The sequence below is a fragment of the Simochromis diagramma genome, unplaced genomic scaffold, assembly GCF_900408965.1.
Source record: "Simochromis diagramma unplaced genomic scaffold, fSimDia1.1 OVJJ01000355.1, whole genome shotgun sequence".
Lineage (NCBI taxonomy): Eukaryota > Metazoa > Chordata > Actinopteri > Cichliformes > Cichlidae > Simochromis > Simochromis diagramma.
Window position 1 is genome coordinate 340,730 of NW_024387174.1, and position 12,167 is coordinate 352,896.

The 12,167-nt window shown below is 40.3% G+C and overlaps 1 protein-coding gene across 1 annotated transcript in view; it reads left to right on the plus strand.

Annotated features, from left to right (window-relative positions):
• Positions 1 to 6,038: 6,038 nt before the first annotated feature.
• Positions 6,039 to 12,167, plus strand: part of LOC120744756 (E3 ubiquitin/ISG15 ligase TRIM25-like) — a gene marked incomplete at its 3' end in the record, with an annotated part of 9,611 nt that continues 3,482 nt past the window's right edge. The window contains exon 1 of the mRNA XM_040049295.1: positions 6,039 to 7,061. Coding sequence (XP_039905229.1) covers positions 6,078 to 7,061 — 984 coding nt within the window. The remainder of the gene's footprint in view (positions 7,062 to 12,167) is intronic.

The following is a 12,167-nucleotide window of genomic DNA, read 5'->3' on the forward strand; positions in this document are numbered from 1 at the left end:
TGCAACGATACTCGTATCGATATTGAACCGTTCGATACAGTGCTTTCGGTTCGGTACGCATATGTATCGAACAATACAAAATTTGTAATTTATTTTATCAACTTTCCTTCTGACGATGCTGTCTGTGTTGAGCGCTCAGTGAATCTGCGTTCGACTACTCAGCCTAGGCTGCACTGTCGAGCGCAGATCCACTGAGCATTCAACACAGACAGCATCGTCAGAAGGAAGAGCGCAGGGCAAGCTAGCGAGACAGAAGTTAAGCTCTCCTTGCAACATGGCAAATTGAACCTCCCCCACCCTCATTCAGATCTGGCGTTTGGAATTATTTTGGTTTTCATGTGAGTATGACCCTGAAGGCAAGCGCGTCATGGACTAAAGTAAAACAGTATGTTGGATGTGCCACGCAATGCTCAATTACATGGGTGGGAACTAGTGTGTTAGCGCAGTTAGCTCGTTAACATGTTGGCCGTCTAGCCCCACGCAGGGGTAGCTCGTTAACGGAGATTTGCCAACGAGATTAACGCTGACAGCACTAGTGGGAACACGACGAATATGACTGCACATTTACGCCGACATCATCCTAGCGCAAAGACAAGTGGAAGCAGACAAAAAAAAGCAAGCATGCTACTAACTTTAGCCGAGTCATTTAGACAGCTGTTAGCACATGATTCTCCTTATGGGGACTTGATATGTTTAATATTGTGGCGAGCTCAGACAAGGAGGAGACGGAGGTGTCGTTTGGTCTTGCTTCCCGTGAGCTAGCCAGGGAGCACAGCCGTTTATTGACATCTGCAGAAGAACACTGCCGCTAGCTAACTGCTCAGCGCGGCAACCGCACAGCAACAACAACAACAACACACAGGGCGCCCTCTGACCCCGGAAGGACACACCGTCGCAGCAAGAGGGCGTCACCCGTCACTATGGCAACATAAACAAAACATAACTGTACAAACAGAACCCCGAACAGCCCTGACCCGCTACAATATGCTGCTGAGAATATAGCCCAGAAGAAGCGTATAGTATTGCTTTTATTTTGGAAAGAGCCATTTCTCTGTAATAAACTCTCTTTTCCAAAGATGAGTGATTCCTCAATCAGATACAGGGCTTGCAATATCGCTAGCCCGACGTCCCGGAGCTAGCGATTTTTCCAGTCGGGCTACCAAAATCTATTGTAGGAAGGAAAAATATATGTGTCAATGCTTTTGCATTCTTTCGGAAATGTAGCTGGGTAATTATGTCATTGGCATCGGTGAGCCACTGTCAATATGTGACATATTGAAATCGCGTTTGAATTTGCGCTTGTTTTTTGCTTTCACTTTGCAATCGCGCGAACTGTGTATAGAGAGCGACAGTACTGATTGGTGAGTGATGATAATTTGTGCACCAATTCCTCTGACATCGTCTTATCAATCGTTAGCTTACTATGCAAACATGACAAGTGAAATCTCCCGCAGCAAGCTTAAACATATGAGAGGTTGATCGCGCAGAGAATCGCTGACCGTTATGTGTGTGTGTGTGTGTGTGTGTGTGTGTTTGTGTAAAAGCAGCAGGATTTATATTTTAGTTCTGCTGAGCCAAATAAGACAGGTCAGGGTGAAGAAGTGACAGCCAAAGAAAAGCTTACCACAAAACGGAAAAGTTATGACAAATCAGACTATAAGGCAAAAAGAAAGTGCAGCTTTATGGTTTCATGGACAAAAGAATTTCTGTGGCTGCAATATGACGAGCTATATAACCAGGGCTGCACATAAGTGGTCCGCAGGTGCGCATTCGCTGTCAAAAAAAAAAAAAAAACGTGCACAAGATATGAAGTTGCAACGCGTGTTTGCATACATAAGATTTTCTGGAGGAGGACAGACATTTAAAACTCTTAAATATGTCGAAGAAGCTCCTTTAAGCAATTACTTTGGTGTTCCTCCACCTCCAAACAAATGTCAGAAGGAGTCCGAACCACAAAAGAAGCGCGTATTCGCGGAAAAGTGGTTGCAGGAGGTGAGCTGGCTTCAAACAAATGATGAACGCACAGAGATGTGGTGCGGAATGTGCCGTGAAAATCCCACTCTAGTGGACAAAAACAGTGCTTTTTATATGGACGCAAACGCGCGTTGCAACTTCTTATCTGGTGCGCGTCTTTTATTTTGACAGCGAATGCGCACATGCGGACCACTTATGTGCACCCGTGTAAATAACATAATGTTCTGCCGGGTGTGTTGTTGGTTTTCTCTCGATTTCTGAGTCAACAAGCGCCTTTGTTACTGGGACCAGTCATTTTAAGAAAGGCCCCCATTAGAAGCCATGAGAAATGCAAGAAACGCATTATTGCTCTGTCTGCAATATCTTTCCCAGAACAAACACCAATTGCAAATAACATACTAAAAATAAACCTGAAAAATCTGTTTAGAACAGCGTACTATGTTGCAAAGAGTGAACTACCACTGGCAAAATTTAGCAGTCTTTGCAAACTCCAAAAAACAAATGGCCTCGATCTTGGTTCCACTTGTCTCTTACCCGTGACTTCAGCGGAAATTTCAAATTCAGGATCTGACACAGACTGATTCATGTCCTACACAGTTCTTACAAGTTCATAGAAATTTCTGTTCAATTAGAACCAAGTATTTGAGTTGATGATTGCAATTTTTATACAATGTTGTAATTTGTTTTTCAACAATTTTTTGATTAATGTTTTGTTTCCTTTAGAATATTATACTTTAATGTATAATATTGTAATGGAAACAAAACAGGAAACAAAACATCAATCAAAAAATTGCTCTCTTTTTTATTCGGGCTACTTACATTTATTTTGGGCTACCAAAAGTCCCTGCCCAAAGGGCTACCAGGGATTTTGAAATTTTGAGAGCCCTGAGATATATTTATTTTTTTAATTACTTTTGTTTCAGCAACATTAAATTTAAAAACTGTACTTTTGAGTTAAAATATATATTTATAATTTTAATAAATGACAAATTAAAAAGGCATGAACATTTTATTTTGTATCGAAAAAATATTGAACCGTGACACCAAAGTATCGAACCGAACCGTGAATTTTGTGTATCATTGCACCCCTAATATATATATATATATATATATATATATATATATATATATGCACGATTAAGCCTACATTTGAATGCTGTTTTTAATATTAATTTTTTAGTTGCTCTCAAATCTGAGCTGCAGCTGAAGGAATAAAAACTAAAACCATCTGTCAAACATTAATATAATACTCAGTTATAGTCCATCAGTTTATCTTTGTCCTGATGATAGAGTTGTGATATTGGCAAGTTTATTAAATTACACGATCTGCATTTTTGAGTAGATTAGTACTTAAAGTATTCATACAGTGCTTTTAATATTAAACCTTCAGCCCTCCTGCAGCCAGTATACTTCCATCCATAGTTGTGACTGGTCGGATGCTGCCGACACCACCACTTACATGTGACCAGGCCAGTTGCTAGATTGGGAGAACTGAGTTGACAACCAGCTTTGTGTAACCTTTAATATTGATTGCTGATTTGAGATTAAGTAAATTCAGATGATAGAAAGCTACTCTAGATATTTGTTTAACTTGCTTCACAGTACAAGGCGCATATTTAGCTGGATTGTTTTCTCACATCTTAAATTTTGTGTTTACTTTCAAGCTTTTTTTTTTCGTTCTTTGGGCTTGCCTGCCCCTCGTTCGTTTTTCAGTGCAGTATTCCCACATCTGTCCTGTTATCTAATCCAACTCTAGTATATAGAGCTTCTTGTTGTCAAGATGTCTGTTTTTGCATAAGTTGGATTTCCTGTTTTGTGTTGAACTCGTAAAAGGTTTGCTTTTGTTACTTAATTTTCTTCTGAGTTGATTTGGATTCCCTCCTTTTTTCATTTTAAATCACACAGTTTACGAATTATGCTCTGATTCCTCACAAACCCAGTCTGACAAACATGTAAATATGAGTCTAGCAAGTGTGTTGAATTTTGAACCTAATATGCTGCATAAATTTTATCAAGAGGTACACAAATTTTAACAACAAAAGTCACTAATAAATGCCAGAACAGATTTTAACAAAGAAACCAAGAAGAATAACATCTGTAATTTAAAGGTAATCCTAACTACAGAGAAACCACTCGGCACTGGGAAAAAAAAACCTTTAACGAGGGCCCCTGACAATAAGCCACTACGGTCCACTCTCCATCATAAACTGGCACACACTGATCCTCGAGGAGTTGCAGCCCTTCACCAAATAGCCAGTCAATCTGTCATTCGAATATAATGATAATAAGTTAACAGCGGGAACATTAAGACAAATATATTAAGACAATACTCCGATTCTGCAAATGTTTGAAACCAACAGATACTACATTTGGCACATTCCCTTTCACCAACCTTACCATAAAAGGATGTCATAAAGACTCAGACTGGTTTTGCAGTTCCTGGGCCTTTGCCAGCTGGAGGCCAGGTGTAGCCGGGAGGAGAGGTGAGAAACAAATTAGATGCAACCCTTTCCACGATTTAAAAAAATAATCTGGTGGCAATATACACAGCGGTTAGATTAAAGACACTGCAGCATACATATTAAACAAATATGTAAGACTGCTTTCTTCCATTTGTGCAACATCTCTAAAGTTAGAAATATCCTGTCTCAGAGTGACGCTGAAAAACTAGTTCATGCATTTATTACTTCCAGGCTGGACGACTGCAATTCATTATTATCAGGATGTCCTAAAAACTCGCTGAAAAGCCTTCAGCTAATCCAAAATGCTGCAGCAAGAGTCCTGACAGGGACTAGAAAGAGAGAGCTTCCCTTCATTGGCTTCCTGTTAAATCCAGAATTGAATTCAAAATCCTGCTCCTCACAAGGTCTTAAATAATCAGGCCCCATCTTATCTTAATGACCTTGTAGTACCATATCACCCTATTAGAGCACTTCGCTCTCGCTCTGCAGGCCTACTTGTTGTTCCTAGAGTATTTAAAAGTAGAATGGGAGGGAGAGCCTTCAGTTTTCAGGCCCCTCTTCTGTGGAACCAGCTTCCAGTTTGGATTCAGGAGACAGACACTATGTCTACTTTTAAGATTAGGCTTCAAACTTTCCTTTTTGCTAAAGCATATAGTTAGGGCTGGACCAGGTGACCCTGAATCCTCCCTAGTTATGCTGCAATAGACGTAGGCTACCGGGGATTCCCATGATGCATTGAGTTTTTCCTTTCCAGTCACCTTTCTCACTCACTATGTGTTAATAGACCTCTCTGCATTGAATCATATCTATTATTAATCTCTGTCTCTCTTCCACAGCATGTCTTTATCCTGTCTTCCTTCTCTCACCCCAACTAATCACAGCAGATGGCCCCGCCCCTCCCTGAGCCTGGTTCTGCCGGAGGTTTCTTCCTGTTAAAAGGGAGTTTTTCCTTCCCACTGTCGCCAAACTGCTTGCTCATAGGGGGTCATATGATTGTTGCGCTTTTCTCTTTATCTACTGTACAATATAAAGCGCCTTGAGGTGACTTTTGTTGTGATTTGGCGCTATATAAATTAAATTGAATTGAATTGAATTGAATTGAATTGAATTGAATTGAATTGCTTCGAGTGACACTCAATGTGTCCATGACCCCAGGAAACAAGAAGGGCCAGATGCAAACTTGGATGGTAGATTTCTGTTGTGTTCTTGGTCTTTACTTATCTGTTTGTTTGTGATATAAAAAATAATGTTTTGTGTCCCAAATATTGGCAGCACAGCAAGTATTTTGTTAACATTGCTGACTTACGATAGGTGTGCCCTTTACTAAAGCATATTATTAACGTGGAAATATAACATAATTAATGCATCATAACATGTACGTCATTAAAGCACGTAATTATGTTAAACTTCTGTTTGTTGTAAATGAAAACATGTCGAGCATCTTGAACAACTGTATCTAAAAAAAAATTTTTTAAAAACCCAACCCTGATAATACTTCCCTCTTCCACGCGCGGTACATATTTCCTCATTCCTTCACGTTCAAGGTTCTTTAAATTTGTGAGTGGGTGTAACCAGCTTGTCTGTCTGCAAGCTCAGACAAACTTTTCTATTATTGCAGACAGAGACACATGTTGGCTGTGCATGAAACTGAGAGCTGAAATGGCAGAGCTAGAATTTCAGAACGACCATATAAAATTCTGCTGTTCAATCTGTCTGGATCTACTGAAGGACCCCACAACTATTCCCTGTGGACACAACTACTGCATGAGATGTATCAAAGCCCACTGGGATGCAGAAAATACAAAGCAAGCTCACAGCTGCCCTCAGTGCCGACAGACTTTCACACCAAGGCCTTTCTTGATGAAAAACACCATGTTAGCAGATTTAGTGGAGGAGCTGAAGAAGACTGGACTCCAAGCTGCTCCTGCTGATCACTGCTATGCTGGACCTGAAGATGTGGCCTGTGATGTCTGCACTGGAAGAAAAATGAAAGCCTTCAGGTCCTGTTTATTCTGTCTGGTCTCTTACTGTGAGAAACACCTTCAGACTCATTATGATGTGGCTCCATTAAAGAAACACAAGCTGATGGAGCCCTCCAAGAAGCTCCAGGAGAACATCTGCTCTCGTCATGATGAGGTGATGAAGATGTTCTGCCGTACTGATCAGCAGAGTATCTGTTATCTCTGCCCTGTGGATGAACATAAAGGCCACGACACAGTCTCAGCTGCAGCAGAAAGGACTGAGAGGCAGAGAGAGCTGGAGGTGAGTCGACAAAACATCCAGCAGAGAATCCAGGACAGAGAGAAAGATGTGAAGCTGCTTCAACAGGAGGTGGAGGCCATCAGTCAGTCTGCTGATCAAACAGTGGAGCACAGTGAGAAGATCTTCACTGAGCTGATCCATCTCATCCAGAAAAGAAGCTCTGATGTGAAGCAGCAGATCAGATCCCAGCAGGAAACTGAAGTGAGTCGAGTCAAAGAGCTTGAGGAGAAGCTGGAGCAGGAGATCACTGAGCTGAAGAGGAAAGATGCTGAGCTGAAGCAGCTCTCACACACAGAGGATCACATCCAGTTTCTACACAACTACCCCTCACTGTCAGCACTCAGTGAGTCTACAGACTCATCAGCATCAATATCCGTCCTCTGAGCTACTTTGAGGATGTGACAGCAGCTGTGTCAGAGGTCAGAGATAAACTACAGGACATTCTGAGAGAGGAATGGACAAACATCTCACTGACAGTCACTGAAGTTGATGTTTTACTGTCAGATCCACCAGAGCCAAAGACCAGAGCTGGATTCTTAAAATATTCATGTGAAATCACACTGGATCCAAACACAGCAAACAAACAGCTGTTATTATCAGAGGGAACAGAAAAGCAACATTAATGAACAACAACAGTCTTATTCTGATCATCCAGACAGATTCACTATAATGTGGCAGGTCCTGAGTAGAGAGAGTCTGACTGGACGTTGTTACTGGGAGGTGGAGTGGAGAGGAAACGGAGCTTATGTAGCAGTCGCATACAAGAATATCAGCAGAACAGGGAGTGGGAATGAATGTAGATTTGGACGTAATGACAAATCTTGGTCATTAGATTGTGACAAAACAACATTTATACATTTTGGTACAACAACATCCAAACTCGTGTCTCAGGTCCTCGTTCCTCCAGAGTAGGAGTGTACCTGGATCACAGAGCAGGTATTTTGTCCTTCTACAGCGTCTCTGAACCATGACTCTCCTCCACAGAGTCCAGACCACATTCACTCAGCCGCTCTATGCTGGACTCTGGTTTCACTGCTTTTGAAACACTGCTAAGTTTACTAACTGAAACAGACATGTTTTTAAAGTTGTACATGAGTTGGCTCACATCTGTATATTATTATTATTTTGTATCTGTAAATGATCACAATCAGTGTTTGTAGCAGTTCTGCACTGTACTAGATACGTTTATCTACAAGTTGTTCTAAAGGTCTGTTGAATATTTGTATGTATTCAAGTAGCATTTGTTTTTATTTAGTTACGTTTTTTTGTTTTTTGTTTCCAATTCATCGGCTGGGACAGAGACAATACAAGACCTTATATATATATATATACATATATATATATATATATATATATATATATATATATATATATATATATATATATATATATATATATATATATAATTTATTTATTTATTTTTTTTAAGAAGGAATTATTTATATGAACATATACTCATTTTGAATTTCATGCCAGAACAGTTTTAAGTTTTCTTTTAAATATAATCTTTAGAATTTGCTATTTAAACTGAGGACAGTATTTGTGTCCCAGAATATTTCCTCAGGTGTTTTTATCAAGTCAGTTACATAACACCTCAGTACCTGGTGTTTACTTGTTTTTGTATGTGTGAGTCAGAGGTTTTTGATTGGGTGCCAGGTCTACACTGCAGACAGACCAGCTTGAGGTGTTTATCTTTTTCTGTGACGTTATGCTGTAGATATACTGGAAGGATGTGGTGCAGCATTCTTTGAACTATTACAGCCTTCCTAAAAACATGAACATTTCCTCAGAAATATTTTCCATTAACCGTCAAACTATTTTCATCTGCAGTCTTTAAAGTGGAGGTGAACTTTTATCATTACTTTTGAAAAACTAACAACAAACAGAAAATATCTTGTTACGTTTAAGAAGTCAAATAATCTCATCTCTGCCATTTGTTGTTTTGTTGTTGCTTTACATTGTTCTAAAACTAATGAAGCTTAAATAAAAGAAATAATCAGTGTTGTTGAGAGCTCGTGAACTTACAAACTGACTTGTGTATTCAAACCTTTGCACTCACTCTCCACCTTTCTGCACTTTTCAACAGCAAAACATAATTATCCCTGAAACCTAATAACTGGTTGGGCCTCCCGTACCAGACATCAACGCCAATCAGAATTTATTGTTACTAACGATGAGTCTTTTGCTTGTCATGGAGCAATTTTTGGCTGACTCCTTATTGCAGAATCTCTTGAGTCAGAATCAAAATCATCTTTATTTGGTCAAGTTTGTGCACAAAAAGGAATTTGACTCTGGTTCACTTTATTCTGCATGCAAAAAAAGAACCACACCCAAGCCTCTCAATCTGATTTAAATCCAGACTTTGATTACGCAATTCCACAACCTTTTTTTTTTCTTTTCAAAACATGGACAGGATGTTAAAGGTCATGCCAAACATCGCAGTCTCATTTAAGTCCAAACTTTGATTAGGACACTCCAAAGCTTTATTTTGTAGACTTATCGATGTGTTTCGGATCATTGTCCTGCTGCATCGCTCAAGTGCACTTCAGCTTCAGGGCACAAACTGATGTCAAGAAATTTTGAATGGCCAGTGATCAAATTACATTTTCACATGGGACCGTTTTTATCCATAGTGTTCAATGTTTTTTCATTGGACAGCAGGTCTACACATGCAGACAGACCAGTTGGCAGAGAATGATCTCATCGGTGACATTATACTGTAGATATACTGGAAGGACGTGGTTTGCAATCATTTTTGAATGAGTACAGCCTTCCTAAAACATGAACATTTCTTTCATGAAATATTTTCCATTAACCGTCAACTATTTGCACCTGCAGTCTTTAGAGTGGAGTGAACTTTTATCATTACTTTTGAAAAACTAACAACAAACAGAAAATCTGCTTGTTACGTTTAAGAAGTCAAAATAATCTCATCTCTGCAGTTGTTGTTTTTGTTGTCGGCTTTTACATTGTTCTAAAACTAATGAAGCTTAAATAAAAGAAATAATCAGTGTTGTTGAGAGCTCGTGAACTTACAAACTGACTTGTGTATTCAAACCTTTGCACTCACTCTCACACTTTCTGCACTTTTCAACATCAAAACATAATTATCCCTGAAACCTAATAACTGGTTGGGCCTCCCGTACCAGACATCAACGCCAATCAAGAATTTATTGTTACTAACGATGAGTCTTTTGCATTGTCATGGAGCAATTTTGGCTGACTCCTTATTGCAGAATCTCTTGAGTCAGAATCAAAATCATCTTATTTGGTCAAGTTTGTGCACAAAAAAGGAATATGACTCTGGTTCACTTTATTCTGCATGCAAAAAAAGAACCACACCCAAGCATCTCAATCTGATTTAAATCCAGACTTTGATTACGCAATTCCACATTTTTTTATTTTTTTTTATTTTTCAAACATGGACAGGATGTTAAAGGTCATGCCAAAGCATCGCAGTCTCATTTAAGTCCAAACTTTGATTAGGACACTCCAAAGCTTTTATTTTGTAGACTTGTCGATGTGTTTCGGATCATTGTCCTGCAGCATCGCTCAAGTGCACTTCAGCTTTGTGGTGTAATCGCATAGATGTTAGAGTCAGTCAGTGTAGTTAGGCAGCTAGAGGGCGAGACCCGTGGGTTTGAACAGTAATGGGATGTTATGTGGATCAGAGTAAGAACGGAAAAATGAAGAGTTGTTTATGAATCACACAGTGGACCCGCGTATAATCAATAACATTACATGGTCTCAGAAGTCCTGTACTGATCCATATAGCCTCGACTGAACGAACCGGTATTTTGCGGAGCTCACTGAAAACGAGAGGGAGAATTTGGCAGATGAAACTGCACAGAGAGCGCAGCAGGGCCGAGTGTGACATCCAGCATCCGACTTTTCAAAGCCGCAGGTGTGGTCCAAATGGATACGGAAGTTTGAGAGATTCTGTCTCGCCAGTAATTTGAACGTGACTTAGAGGAGAACCAAGTCAACACTTTAAGTTACTGCATGGGAGATGAGGCGGACGATGTGCTTCGCGGTCTGAGTTTAACAGCTGAGCAAAGGACAACGTATGTGGGGGTACGTGATGGATTCCAGGCTTTTTTCATTGTGAAGAAGAATGTGATCCACGAACATGCCAAATTCAACATGCGCCGACAGGGAGAGAATGAGACGGTGGATGCTTCTGTGACTGCACTGTATGCACTAGCAGAACACATGATGCTACATGATGAACTGATACGCGATAGGCTCGTTGTCGGTCTCACGGACAAACGGCTGTCAGAACGCACGCGGCTTGACCCAGATTTGACCCTGCAGAAGGCAATCACCATGGCGAGGGAAAGTGAAGAGGTAAAGCGACAACAATCCTCCTTACAAGGTGACTCTAGAGCTGAGGCTAGCGATGCTCAGTCCGTAGATAGAGTGCATAAAATCAGTCGTAAGCCTGTTAGAACCAAAACCTCTCCAGACTGATAGTCGTCAAGCTAAAACACGTGGGTTCTGAGAAGACAGCAAAAAAGGGTCAATGTGTCATAAATGTGGTGGCGCTCCATCCCATTCAAAGCAAGATTGTCCAGCACATGAAGTAAAATGCCATGCATGTGGGGGGAAAGGACATTACAGGCGCATATGCAGGGCACCCAAAACTGTGCATGAGGTCGAAGAGGACGAACACGGTTTGTTCCTTGGTAGCATTAAGTGTGAGGATGAACCGTGGAATGTTCCTTAAGCATAAATAACAAGAACGTGTCATTTAAAATTGATATGCGTGCTGATGTGACAGTCCTAGTGTTTAAGGAACTCTACAGGCACAACCATCCCCCTCAGTCTCCACAAACCAACCAAGGCTCTGCTGGGTCCCGGGTCTTTGGTGTCAGTGAGCTTGCTCTCCACTCCTCATCCCATTTTTGAAGCATCCTCCCTCCCCATACTTAATAAAGTATGCTGAAAAGCATGTTAATTCAATTCAATTTTATTTATATAGCGCCAAATCACAACAAAAGTCGCCTCAAGGCGCTTCATAGATACAGAGAAAAACCCAACAATCATATGAACCCCTATGAGCAGCACTTTGGCGACAGTGGGAAGGAAAAACTCCCTTTAATGCCATCGGGTCTGCTGTGGTCATTTACACTGAAGCTGTCACGTTCTTGGATGATGGTGGTTGCTGTGGTCATTGTTGCAATTTATACAGATTTTATACAGATTCCTTAGAAAACTTTCCATTACCTGTAAAGTTTCAAGGAGAGGTGAACCTTTTGTTATCACTGCTCCTGAAAGCCTAAGCAACAAACAGCACATCTGCATGCTACATGTACCCAGTGAAAATAATCTAATCTCTCATAATAGTTGTCTTTTTTGTTTCTTTTATTGTACTAAAACAAATAAAGCACGAGTAACAGAAGTAATCACTTTTCAGTCTCTTACAAACACCCTGTGATGCAAACCTTTGTACTCACTCTCACACTTCTC